The sequence below is a fragment of the Cervus elaphus genome, chromosome 16 (genome assembly GCF_910594005.1).
Source record: "Cervus elaphus chromosome 16, mCerEla1.1, whole genome shotgun sequence".
Classification (NCBI taxonomy): Eukaryota; Metazoa; Chordata; class Mammalia; order Artiodactyla; family Cervidae; genus Cervus; species Cervus elaphus.
In genome coordinates this window covers 25,139,111-25,152,011 of record NC_057830.1, presented here as the reverse complement: position 1 = coordinate 25,152,011, position 12,901 = coordinate 25,139,111, and the positions used below count along the sequence as shown (strand labels likewise).

The 12,901-nt window shown below is 51.4% G+C and overlaps 1 protein-coding gene across 4 annotated transcripts in view; it reads left to right on the top strand.

Annotated features, from left to right (window-relative positions):
* The window catches only part of ROR2 (receptor tyrosine kinase like orphan receptor 2), a 236,033-nt gene extending 223,405 nt beyond the window's left edge, over nucleotides 1–12,628 (top strand). For 3 of the 4 annotated variants that reach the window (XM_043927545.1, XM_043927543.1, XM_043927544.1), the window contains exons 6-9: nucleotides 2,497–2,811; nucleotides 3,985–4,230; nucleotides 7,221–7,423; nucleotides 8,802–12,628. In XM_043927545.1, coding sequence (XP_043783480.1) covers nucleotides 2,497–2,811; nucleotides 3,985–4,230; nucleotides 7,221–7,423; nucleotides 8,802–10,247 — 2,210 coding nt within the window. In that variant the 3' untranslated portion in view covers nucleotides 10,248–12,628. Of the gene's footprint in view, nucleotides 1–2,496; nucleotides 2,812–3,984; nucleotides 4,231–7,220; nucleotides 7,424–8,801 lie in introns of those variants that run through there. The other variant, XM_043927546.1, reaches the window with a different exon arrangement.
* The last annotated feature ends 273 nt before the right edge of the window (nucleotides 12,629–12,901 follow it).

Sequence of the window (12,901 nt, the reverse complement as noted above, 5' to 3'; positions counted from 1 at the left end):
GCCATTTAAAGCAGAACTTCTTGAACTTTCTGACCGCGACCCATAGTATACAGTATACTTTACATCGTGACTTAGTATACATATATATCTGCTTCATAGAACTGAAATGGGTTACAGGAAACAGCATTCGCTTTAAGAAAGGCAGTGCAAGCTAATCTTTCCCTTCAGTTTTATTTCATTAAAGAAAAAACTTGGTTCCAGCCTTAATATAAACCATGCACGCTGACATCCTCTGTTCCATTCTAATCATCTTTTAAAATACTAGCCACAGACTCCAGAATTAATTGTGTATCCCACTAATTGGCAAACACGGATTCAAAGCACAGGAGGTTTAAAGGATAGCAACTCAGATATCTAAGCAGACTCCTTTTATAGCATTTTTTTAAAGATAAAAGTTTAGAATGAGGGTTCTCTAGATTTGTGTATTTTTGAAAATGTAAATGTGAAGTTGCTCTAGACTGACTGACTTATGGTTTAGAAACTGTGTTGGTTGTGGAGACAGTCTGTTTGAAGAGAATGCTTGTCACAACGAGTTCCAGGGACACGGGAAGCTTCCCAGGAATGAGCCCCAGAACCATCAAAGTGATGTGCTGGATGTAAACAAAAAAAGGTTATGAGTTGTTGGATCTCTGTGATGCCTAGAACCATCTTTCAGAAATAAGTCCTCATGTGATAGGTTCTGGGGCGGGCGGGGGAGAGGAACAATCCTGTAAGGGTCAGCCTTGACGTCCTCTTCGTTGATATCCCCAAAGTGATGCCACGTCTGGCTTTCTTAGGCCTTTCGCTGCCTGGGGGTAGAAGCCAAAATTGGTGACAGATCTTCTGGTAGTCAGTTGTCAGCTCACATGATGAGACTGGGTTCAAACCCAGTTCGCCAGCCAACCCTCAGAGACCCTGCACCTTAACCTCTTACCTGTCTGTTCCGCAATTTTAACATTGGCCAGAAGGGACCGGAGGCTAAGGATGACATGATGAGCACACTACGGAGTTCCCAGCACCCAGTGCTGCGTGCAGGACACGGAGACAGCCAGAGCCCCGCGGACCATTTACCTCCTGCGCTATTTTATAGGCTCCACGTGGGTTTCCATTTCCCAAAGTGTGGCCTCAACAGATCACTTGACAGATAGAGACCCAGGTACAGACAGGCCTGAGTGACTGCCAGTCCTGTGGTAAACGACAGGGCCGGGCCAGAACCAGGCTCCCTTGCCAGCTCACCTAACCCAGCGCCAGCCATGGGTACCTCTGGGTCTTTGGATGGAAATGGGCGCCAGCAGTGCCACCTGCTGGCCGCGCTGGGCACGGCACTACAAGTGATGGGTGGAGCTGACGTGTCCCAAGGACTAAATTCCAACCTCTCTTTCTCTAGGCACAGGGCACCTCTCTTTCTCTAGCTGGCCAGGATCAGATCCTTACAGTCAGGTCCTCCACAGGTCAAAGTGGGGTGGGCACAGGTGGGGCAGCGGATGCTTTCCTTTGAGTGCTGACTGCCACAACCCGGAGGAGAGGGCCCTGGAGTGCACATCTTCCCTCCTGCCGCTGGCAGCTCTGCTCCCATCCACCTGCCCAGATGTGGTCTCTGCAGCCCCCACCCCTTTCCTTTGTCCATATCAGGTGTCAATTCTTCCCATCAAGCCCCATCCTTTGATGTCTCACGCCCAAAGCAAGCCAGCCGACCTGGGCTCCAGACACTCCTGTGATGGCTTGCTTCTCTGCTGTCCTTTATCACAAAGCCCTGCCCCCCTCCCCACTTTGAACCTCCTCTGGTTGTTTCTTGGCTCTCCCCAGACTCCACCTGAAGGAATGCCTACTGTCCACTCCCATTGTCAAGTACCCCTTCTTGGGCTGCAGGCCACAGGGCTGATCATGCATCTTTCTGGCTCTGTTCATACCCTGGGTGGTCCATTCCCTGCCAGGCCTCCCCTCTGCACACGGGCTCCAAGATGTCAGGAAGACCAAGGCTCCGTCCTTGGGCCTCTTCTCCAACCTCTCCTTCTAGAAGCCACTCAGCCCGTGGCTTCACCTATCCCCGTGTTGGCAGAGCCAGTTCATAACAGGACCTTAGGAGGTCGTTTTGAGTCTGGTACCAGAATCTTTCTGCCTTGGAAGTGGTATCTAGGTGGATGCGATCTGGAGCCTGGTTTTCCTCCTTTCTTGTTTCATTTTTGATATTTGTAAGGGACGCCCTAGGACCAGGGCCTTTCTGTGTTAGGTGCAAATCGAGGCAGCCCATGTGCTTCCTGGGGTGCTGGCTCTCCTGAGAGCCACTCTGGGCCCGCAGAAGTCAAGCCGGAGGGCTGGGGGTGGGACAAGAGATGGGGGCTGGGGTGCGGGGCAGGGTCGAGGGCCTGGACAGGAAGTGGGAGCAGGGGCCTCGGGCAGAGCACGGATCCTGGGCCGAAGATGGGACCAGGGGCGCTGGGCAGGGGTGGCCGCGCAGGGTGTTTGCCTCGAAGCAGGGCCCACCCCACCCTAACTCTGGCCTCGCCTCCTCCGCAGCCGCCTTCACCATGATCGGCACCTCCACGCACCTATCGGACCAGTGCTCTCAGTTTGCCATCCCGTCCTTCTGCCACTTCGTGTTCCCGCTGTGCGACGCGCGCTCCCGGGCGCCCAAGCCGCGCGAACTGTGCCGGGACGAGTGCGAGGTGCTGGAGAGCGACCTGTGCCGCCAGGAGTACACGATCGCGCGCTCCAACCCGCTCATCCTCATGCGGCTGCAGCTGCCCAAGTGCGAGGCGCTGCCCATGCCCGAGAGCCCCGACGCCGCCAACTGCATGCGCATTGGCATCCCAGCTGAGAGGCTGGGCCGCTGTGAGTCCCCACGCATCCTCCCCCAGGACCTGGGTCCTGCCTCTTAGAACCTGGGGACCCCACTCCAGCCGTCCAGGAAAGTCTCACAGACCCGCCCCATGCGGGCAGGGCAGCCCCGGGGGCAGACTCCCTGTCTTCTAGTTCTGAGCGCACAGCCCTCCTGACCCTGCCTGTTTGTGGGTCCCTAGTAAGTCACTCTATCCCAGTGAGCCCCACACTTGGCTTCTCCAAGACGGGAGGACTCTGGGCTTACCGCCAAGGCTGAAAGGAGCTTAGGGGAAGACAGAGCCCCCCTTCCAAGCCTTCCCTGTGGTGCACAAGCATCTCTCAGCCGCTGACTGAGGATGGTATAGTGGTGCTCCTTGAGGGGAGCCGACCCAGAAAAGAGGTCAACTTCCCCCCAGGCTTGGGAAATATTCACTTCCTTGGTGAAGCCGGGCTTCCCTAGAGCAGCAGGGCTCCTCACCAGGGTGGCCAGAGCCTGCTCTCCAGACCCACTGCACCATCCAAAGCCTGGCAACTCAGCTGACATCATGAACCTCCTGGCAAGTTGCTTAAATATCAGTTTCCTCATATTACACCACGATAATAACTACTAACCTCAGGAGCTGGAACGAAGATTAAATGAGTTAGTATTTAGAAAGTTCTTAACACAGTGCCTGCACACAACAAGCACAGTGTAACTGGTATTCAACAAACACACAGCCCAGGTGTGGCTCAAAGAGGCCCTGGGTCTCCCCTGGGAGTGGAGGGAGCCTGGGTCTCCGCTCACAGCAGGCTGAGCCCGGTCCTCACTGAGGTTGGGAGTCAGGTCTGGAAGTTTCTCATCCCTCCTGTATAGTCTGGTTTTGTTTCTAATGCAAGTGAACGTGAGGTTAGGGTTGACATCGTCATTGTAGAGTGGGGGTGCCTGCTATTTCAGGGTCATAAACTTCTGACCAGGTTCTTCCCCACATGTGTCCCTGGTGCATCCATCCATTTAATTTGTGGGCTTGGGCACTTCTTTTCTTGGATGTTACCTCCAATCCCTTGGTCTTTTGGCACTTCCGACTTGGCGAGGTGGTTTGGTTATTCCTTCTTGGAATAGTTGAAGACGGGTGCTCCCTGGACCCACAGAGGAGGGCTGCTGCTTCCTCTTCATTTTCGGGCCTCCTGACAAACCTTCTCTCTCAGACCATCAGTGCTACAACGGCTCAGGCACGGATTACAGAGGGACAGCGAGCACCACCAAGTCGGGGCACCAGTGCCAGCCTTGGGCCCTGCAGCACCCCCACAGCCACCACCTGACAAGCGCCGACTTCCCGGAGCTCGGAGGGGGGCACGCCTACTGCCGGAACCCTGGCGGGCAGATGGAAGGCCCCTGGTGCTTCACGCAGAATAAAAACGTACGCATGGAACTGTGTGACGTACCCTCTTGTAGTATGTATTCTCTCTTTTTTTTTCAAATGTTAACTGGGGGGTGTACTCTGTGATGAGATGGTACCAGGAGGCTGGTAGCTCTGGGATCCCCCACCCACTGTGTTTCACCACCATGATTATTTGTTTTATGTAAAGTCGTGGCTGGTTATAAAAGTAATACCTGGTCATTACAGGACTTTTTAAATTATAGAAGGAAAAAAACTAAAGAAGAATGTGCAAATCACCTCTAATTTCACCACTCAGCAGAGACTACTGTTTACATTTGGGGGCCCTTCTGTCAGCCCTCTTTCCCTGTGTGGTCTTGGGATATTGAATTTGGCATCTTGTTTCTCAATGAACATTGTCAAGCATTTCCCACTATTAGTGAATATGCTTCCCATTACAGTTAAAACCAGCTTCTCAGACCAGCATCTGTGGTTGGGGCGCAGGCCTCCTCTTCCTCCTCCCACACCTCCCACTCTGCTGAACTGTTACATGTAGACTTAGCAGAGTGAGGAGAAAATAGAACTTAAGTCTCTTTAATTGTTTTCCCTGAAGTTTTTCTCTTAAATTATGACTAGAAGAAAAATGTGTAGTTCATGGTTGCAGATTTTACAGACATCGTTATCTCTGGGCTTTCCAGGTGGTTGAGTGGTAAAGAATCCGCCTGCCAACTCAGGAGCCACAGGGGATGTGGGTTCAGTTCCTGGGTTGGGAAGATCCCCTGGAGAAGGGAATGGCAACCCACTCCAGTATTCTTGCCTGGAGAATTCCATGGATAGAGGAACCTGGCAGGTCACAGTCTCAAAGAGTTGGACACGACTGAAGTGACTTAGCACACTTGCAAGATGTTTTTACAATGAGCAGTTATTATTTTTGTAATTAAAATTTAATCAAGAGATAAAGAAATATGCATGTTCTTTCCTCTGGCAATTTCACTTTGCAGAAATATTTGCACTTAAAAGGGCAGAAATGCAAGGATATTTGTTGCAGAATCACTTCTGATAGCTAAATAAACAGGCAATTATTTACCAACGAGGGATTAGACAGAAGTTCATCTGTGCCGTGGGACAGTGTGCAGTTCTTGATGAATGGCTGGCATTGTGTGTTCTTCAAGAAACACAGTCTGGTATATTGTGTTGTTGTTGTTTAGTTGCTAATTTGTGTCCAACTCTTATGTGACCCCAGGACTGTAGCCCGCCAGGTTCCTCTGTCCATGGTATTTCCCAGGCAAGAATACTGGAATGGGCTGCATTTCCTCCTCCAGGGGATCTTCCCAACCCAGGGAATGAACTTGCATCTCCTGCATTGGTAGGCAGATTCTTTACCACTGAGCCACCAGGGAAGCCCTTATAGTCTAGTATATTATTCTGCCACAAAACCAGGAGCAGGAAAATATGGATGATATAATTCTATTTTAAATGAGTTCTTTTTAAATTCTATTCTTAAAAATTGTATGAGCTGCCTCTTCTATGTCAAATTAGTTGAATATTGGTTATTTCATGTTCAACTTAAATATACACATCAAAAAATAAGTGAATACCAACCTGTTAATAGTATAAAGTGAAAAGGGTTCATGCTTAGTTGTGTCTGACTCTGTGACCCAATGGACTGTAGCCTGCCAGGCTCCTCTGCCCATGGAATTTTCTAGTCAAGAATATTAGAGTGGATTGCCATTTGCAAATTACCTATTAAGAATATTCAATTTTCCCTAATACTATAATTATTAATAAGCATGTATTCTGTTAGTGATTTTTAAAAGATAATGATAAAATAAATGGATATACAAAACTATGGATAGTGCTCGCATCTCATCTTGGCTTGAGGATCATGAAATTTCCCTCTTAACCCTTAATCAGGAAAAATGACCCAGAATCCCCACTGCCCCTGAGGCTTTGAGAACATCTGCCTCCAGAGTGGGACCAGGAGGGTTTTGTGTGTGGTTGTATTTGATTTTTATCTTCTTTTGGAGACTAGGGAACAAGACTGGGTTTGAGACAATGCTGGTGATAGTGGTGATTTTTAGAACTGAATTAGCTCTTTAAGGGACCACATGGACCAGAAATCACTTGTTTGCTTTCTGATGGAAAGCTCATTACCACTGGTTATAGGGAAGCCCAAGTTCCCGTGTAATTAATTATTCACAAGGTTAAGATGAAAACTGCTGGGGGCAGTCGGGGGCGGGGTTTTGGAAAACATGCTTTCCACATCACAGAGAAGAAGCCTTAACTCTCCCTCAGGGGGCAGCACTGAGGTGCTTGAACCTTGCAGCCCAATGCCCTCTGTGCTTTCCTGTAAATCCTGTAGGGGTAGACAGTGCGTTGCTCTTCACCATAAGGCGGGAAAAAAGAGGAAAAAAAAGAGAGAGAGAAAAAAAAAAAGAGAGAAAAAAAAATCCTGAAGCCTCAGTGTTTGTACATCTTAAACCACTGTTTTTCAAGAATTTGTGTGCTCCTGCTGCATAAGAGCCAGTGCTCTTTTAAATCATATGCACTTCTAATGATTGTCTTTTAAGAATATATGTTCATTGTACAAAAAATGAGGAAAACCCTAAAATGTTCAGTGAAGTCAAGGATCATTTCTAATCCCAATATCCAGTTCCTTTCACTGAGGATAAACATGAAACTTGTGTTTCATCAAGTGTAGTCAACTCATCAAGTTTAGTCAACACGAAAAGGTCAGAGCATCTATGTCCAACAGGATTCAAATTAGGAAGCAACATGTTGGTGGTTGATTGCTACTGTAAGACCTTTAGAGTCTGTTGTTTGTGCTCTGTATTCTGAGTTGCTCCCCTGGCAGGGAGTTCTAGGTCATGCCTCACAAGGTGTACATTTTGGGGTACATAATGTTTTTTGAGGTTTGGGTTGTAATTTTGTCCCTTCATGCAGTTTACATAACTATCTACTAGTGTTTAAATATTTTAGTTGGAGGTGGGGGTGGGCTGGTGGAGAACTCTGAGTTGAAAAGGGGGGGTATTTTCAGAAAAACCATGGATGCCTTGCTGTTCACAGGTCCCCAAGACAGCAGCAGGATGGGAATTCTGTACATCTTGGTTCCAAGCATCGCCATTCCCCTTGTCATCGCGTGCCTTTTCTTCTTGGTCTGCATGTGCCGGAATAAACAGAAGGCTTCTGCCTCTACACCACAGCGGCGGCAGCTGATGGCCTCGCCCAGCCAGGATGTGGAAATGCCTCTTATCAACCAGCACAAGCAGGTCTCTGTACCAGTATTTATTTAAAGAGGCTGCTCCCCCAGGCTTAACCTCTACCTGGAGACTGGTTAACCCCAGTACTCACTTTCTTAATTTGCTTGATTCACAACACATGATTCTTTTAAACTGGCCTTCTTTTTTGCCATTTCTTCTCTAAAATATACCAGGACATTTGCCTCCTTAGGGGATATATGGCAGGTGAGTTTGGAATTCACTGTTTTGCCTCGACAGAGGCCCGCTCTGTTATCACGGACTGGGAATGAGCTTTCCTCATTCTGCAGGGCTTCAGCTGTCCCCTCCGGAGGACACACAAAAGATGGGCTCAGATTGGCCCCCACAACTCGAGGGTCGAATGTCGCATTTTTAAGGAATGAGGGCCTGTCTTCTGGTCAGTCTGGGCTTGGGCTGACTTTGTTTTGTTTTCAGGGAAGGACAGAGCAACAGTCCTATAGAGATGGTAGTGGGGACAGCTCACCCCAAACCTGGGTTCCTAGGATGGCGAGAACGAACTGAAATGTGTAGCACAGGAGAAGGGCTCCCCAGGCTCACCCAGCCTCAGTGAAGCGACATTTACAGTATTTGCAAGTTTTGGGGGAAAATCATTTCAATCTGGTCTTTGAAGTGGAGGAGGCTGGACTTATTCAGTTCTGTAGCCAGGCATCACTGAATGTTTTCAGGGGGTGGCGGGGTGGAAGGGGGTTCAGCAGGTGAGGACACAGATTCCCCCGGGTTCAGACAGCCTCTGAGGACAGGGCTGGGCACACAGAAGGGGCAGGAAGTTGTAGAGGCTGAGAGATGCAAGACCCGAATCAATTTCACCAGTGTGGTGCTTCTGTCACGTGGCATCTAATGAAGAATCTAGTCAAGAGGAAGCAGCAAGACAGGCCCTTTGAGGCGCATCTGGAGAGCAGCTGGCCTGGACTCTAAAAATGACTCAGATCGTGGGAAACACACCTCAGGGTTCAAGAGAAATAGACACCAGGGCCTTGCTGATGAGCAGAGGCGGCTGGGCCTGTTGATGGGCACATAGCAGGGAGCGGCAGCAAAGGCCCTTAGTGGGGACACAGCGGGGAGGGCGTCCTGGGACAGCTGGAGCTCGCAGTGCACACACACACCCTCACCCACAGACTTTGCAATGTGCCTTGGGGTGGCGGTGTTGTTTGCAGCCTGGTTGGGACCATTTGAAGGTTTCAGGCAATCCCACGGCATTGAAGCGCATTTAAGAGCAGAGAGCAGTGGGTGATGCAGGCTGAAACTGAGCCTGGTAGGGCTAGGGAGTGGCTCTAGGAGCCACTCCCCCGACCCCTTCTCCAGCTGTTTGGCTCTGCCTTCTGGTGTCTTGGTGGCAGAAATGTTTCACTGGGGCTTTTCTTCTTGGCAGGCCAAACTCAAGGAGATCAGCTTGTCCACCGTGAGGTTCATGGAGGAGCTTGGGGAGGGCCGGTTCGGGAAGGTCTACAAAGGCCATCTGTTTGGCCCGGCGCCGGGTGAGCAGACCCAGGCCGTGGCCATCAAGACGCTGAAGGACAAAGCCGAGGGTCCGCTCCGGGAGGAGTTCCGGCACGAGGCCCTGCTGCGGGCGCGCCTGCAGCACCCCAACATCGTCTGCCTGCTGGGCGTGGTGACCAAGGACCAACCCCTGAGCATGATCTTCAGCTACTGCCCGCACGGTGACCTGCACGAGTTCCTGGTCATGCGCTCGCCGCATTCGGACGTGGGCAGCACAGACGACGACCGCACGGTGAAGTCCGCCCTGGAGCCCCCAGACTTCGTGCATGTGGTGGCGCAGATCGCCGCGGGCATGGAGTACCTGTCCGGCCACCACGTGGTGCACAAAGACCTGGCCACCCGCAACGTCCTGGTGTATGACAAGCTGACCGTGAAGATCTCGGACTTGGGGCTCTTCCGCGAAGTGTACTCGGCAGACTACTACAAGCTGACGGGCAGCGCGCTGCTGCCCATCCGCTGGATGTCCCCCGAGGCCATCATGTACGGCAAGTTTTCCGTGGACTCTGACATCTGGTCCTACGGCGTGGTCCTGTGGGAGGTGTTCAGCTATGGCCTGCAGCCCTATTGCGGCCACTCCAACCAGGACGTGGTGGAGATGGTCCGGAGCCGGCAGGTGCTGCCCTGCCCGGACGACTGCCCTGCCTGGGTGTACGCGCTGATGATCGAGTGCTGGCACGAGTTCCCCAGCCGCCGGCCCCGCTTCAAGGACATCCACAGCCGGCTGCGCGCCTGGGGCAACCTGTCCACCTACAACAGTTCGGCCCAGACCTCGGGCGCCAGCAACGCCACGCAGACCAGCTCGCTGAGCACCAGCCCGGTCAGCAACGTCAGCAACGCCCGCTACGGGGGACCCAAGCAGAAGGCCCAGCCCTTCCCGCAGCCCCAGTTCATCCCCATGAAGGGCCAGATCAGACCCATGGTGCCCCCTCCCCAGCTCTACATCCCGGTCAATGGGTACCAGCCGGTGCCGGCCTATGGGGCCTACCTGCCCAACTTTTACCCCGTCCAGATCCCAATGCAGATGGCCCCGCAGCAGGTGCCCGCCCAGATGGTCCCCAAGCCCGGCTCGCATCACAGCGGCAGCGGCTCCACCAGCACGGGGTACGTCACCACCGCGCCTTCCAATACGTCGGTGGCGGACAGGGCCGCCCTGCTCTCGGAGGGCACTGAGGATGCGCAGAATGTCCCGGAAGACGTGGCCCAGAGCCCCGTGCAGGAAGCGGAGGAGGAGGAGGACGGCTCGGTCCCCGAGACCGAGCTGCTGGGAGACAACGACACTCTGCAGATGGGCGAGGCCGAGGTCCAGCTGGAAGCCTGAGGGCCATGGGATCGTCGGGCACCGAGTGGACGGACAGGAGCCTCGGGTGGAGGGCGCCCCGGGAGCCGCTGAGCTGGAGGCAGCCTCCCTGTGCCAAGTCCTCCTCTGCAGTCCTCTTGTGCCCAGAGCCGCGCTGTGCCCACCTGTTTGGCTGGAGGGTCTTTTGGCCAATGGCTCCTGACCAGGCGAGGATAGTAACCCAGCAGGACACATAGTGACTCCCCAGTGCCACCTACATTTCCCCGGAGGTCGACATCAGTGAGCAGTGCTTGTGCTTTGAAGGAAATTAGGTAACATCTTCTCTTCATATTGCCTATGGATTGAGTATGTCCAAACATTGGGAAAAAGCGGCCTGCAACAAGTTGGGACCTTGGGATTTGTGATGCCCGGTGGCTGGGCTGCAGGCTGAGGATGGAGGAGGCTGCTTTTCCCTCTGCTGCCCCTCACCTGCCAGTAACAGTCTCCCCTCACCCACCAAAGATTAATGGGAACAAGAAGTGGCCACCTGTCAGGGTTTGATGAGGAAGGGGCTCCTGGAATGGGAGTTTGTTATGTGCCTTAAAAGAAACCCACATGATTTTGTATTCTTGTGAAATAATTTTTTAATTATCCTGCATGTGTATTTTGCCCAATTTTCTGGAATTCAAGGGAAAGTGTTTTGGGGCCTTGGAATGTTACAAAGGAGGCAACATTGTACAGAGCACATTATTGTTATTTTTTTTTTTTTAGAATTCTGTACAGACCTTAAATGTAATTTATATGGTTTTTGTATGCCGTTTTCATTGAAGTATTTTGAACTTAAAATAATGACTTCGTAATTTAACTGTTTACGTTATCCACGTTGGGATACCACCTGATTGTATTCTGGTTTGCTTGTGTTTGTACCACATGTAAGCGAGGTCCGTTCATTTCAGAGCTCCTGTGACAGAAGGCCCACAAGTACATTGCATCTGACACACGGGATAGAGTTCACTTGTAACTCCCACACCTGCTGTACCCAATAAAGTGAAAGAGGAGGTTCAGTTGGCTCTGCAGGTCATGAGGATGTCAGGCAGTGGGGTTTGCTGGATGATGGAGACGCCGAATGGTGATGATTTGGGCCATGGTTGGGGCTTGTCCAGGAGCAGCAACTTCATTTGAACGTGGATACATTATACATTGGCAGATAAATGATGGGAACAGGTTACATTGCTTTTCTTGGTAAAGTCTGTAGTGGGGATTAACTGCAGATGAGGTGAAGATGGTTTTGGGTTTTAAACCTCTCTCCTCCTGAGGTCCCAAAGGCCCTGCCATTTTTAGACCTGGAGTCTGGCGCTTCCCAAGGCCTGGAGCAGGGCTGGAGGGAGAGACAGCAAAGGAGACTAGGCTTCCTTCACCACTTGCCTGAAGCTGCCTGCATTCCATCGTTGGTCAGCAGCACAGCCAGCCGAATTCTGGTATACCTGGACCAGGGTACATCTGTGGGGTCAGTGGCTCCAGGGCTTCCAGTTAGGGGAGGGGTTGGATGAGGCCTGAAGATGCTTCTGCTGGCCAGCTAATGGCCCCTGCTGTCCCTCTCCCCTAGGTGGGTCCCTTTTACCCTGGCACGGCCTGGGTGGTTTTCCATGTTTAATGGAGTGGGTCCACAACCCTGGGTTAAGCAAGGCTCAGCTAGGAATTCACTTCACATCCATAAGCAGTGGCCCTTTATCATACATCAGAACATCTGATGGAGCTTGTTACAAAACAAGCACTGCCCTACTTGCTCCCAGGCAAGTCTGGGAGGGGCCAAGAAAGTGCATTTCTAATAAGGGCTCAAAGGGTCCTGATGCTGAGAGCCCCTTACGTCCAGCACCCTGGGTCTCCCTGGCTGTCTAGCATCTCAGGTCATCGTGTACACCTCTTGCTCCTCTCTGTTAGCATGATGCTGCTGAGGGATACAGCCATGCACACAAGCAAATAACATGTCTGAGTGTACATCCTGTGAATGTCTAGGAGCCCCCTGGAGCCCCTCTCCCAGCCAGTGTGGTCTGGACTTCATATTAAAAGAACTCAGGGCTACAGGGGGCTACTTCTCATTTCCACTGATCTGAAAGAGGAACTTCAGTTTATCTCTAATTTGGTACACCTGATGGTTTAACTGTTCCGTTGAGACCTAAGAGTGAAAAATGGGAAATAGCCCTTTGGCTGCCCTGTCCGCAGACCTAGCCAGGGAGGCAAGCGGCTGCTTCAGTTTCCCGTCACTCAGCACCCAGAGGTAAAGGCGGTGCTCGAGGCCATGGCCGGGACCACAGAGCGAGCAGCCAAGATTCTGCAGAAAGACACTTGGAGGGTTTTTTGACAGAGTGGGGGAGGTTTTGATCTGGGGGATTTTTTGGCTCGAAATAAAATTTGTTACTGCATCTTTAGGAAGGTTATTGAGCTTTTACAGTTGGTGCAGTTGAACGAAAGTGACTTAATTGGGATATTCCAGAACAGATTTTAGAGCTAAGCTGCATAATTCAGATATATGTCACTTGTACTGTCCCACCTAGCCCCACACCTGTTTATACCCACAAGAGGGAGATTTCCGCACCAACTGAGTAAGGTCACATAAGTGTAATTAGTTTTAATCAAGCCACACAAAGCCACAATTACTTTGTACATGCATTTTTTTGGTTGTTTTTTGTCTACAG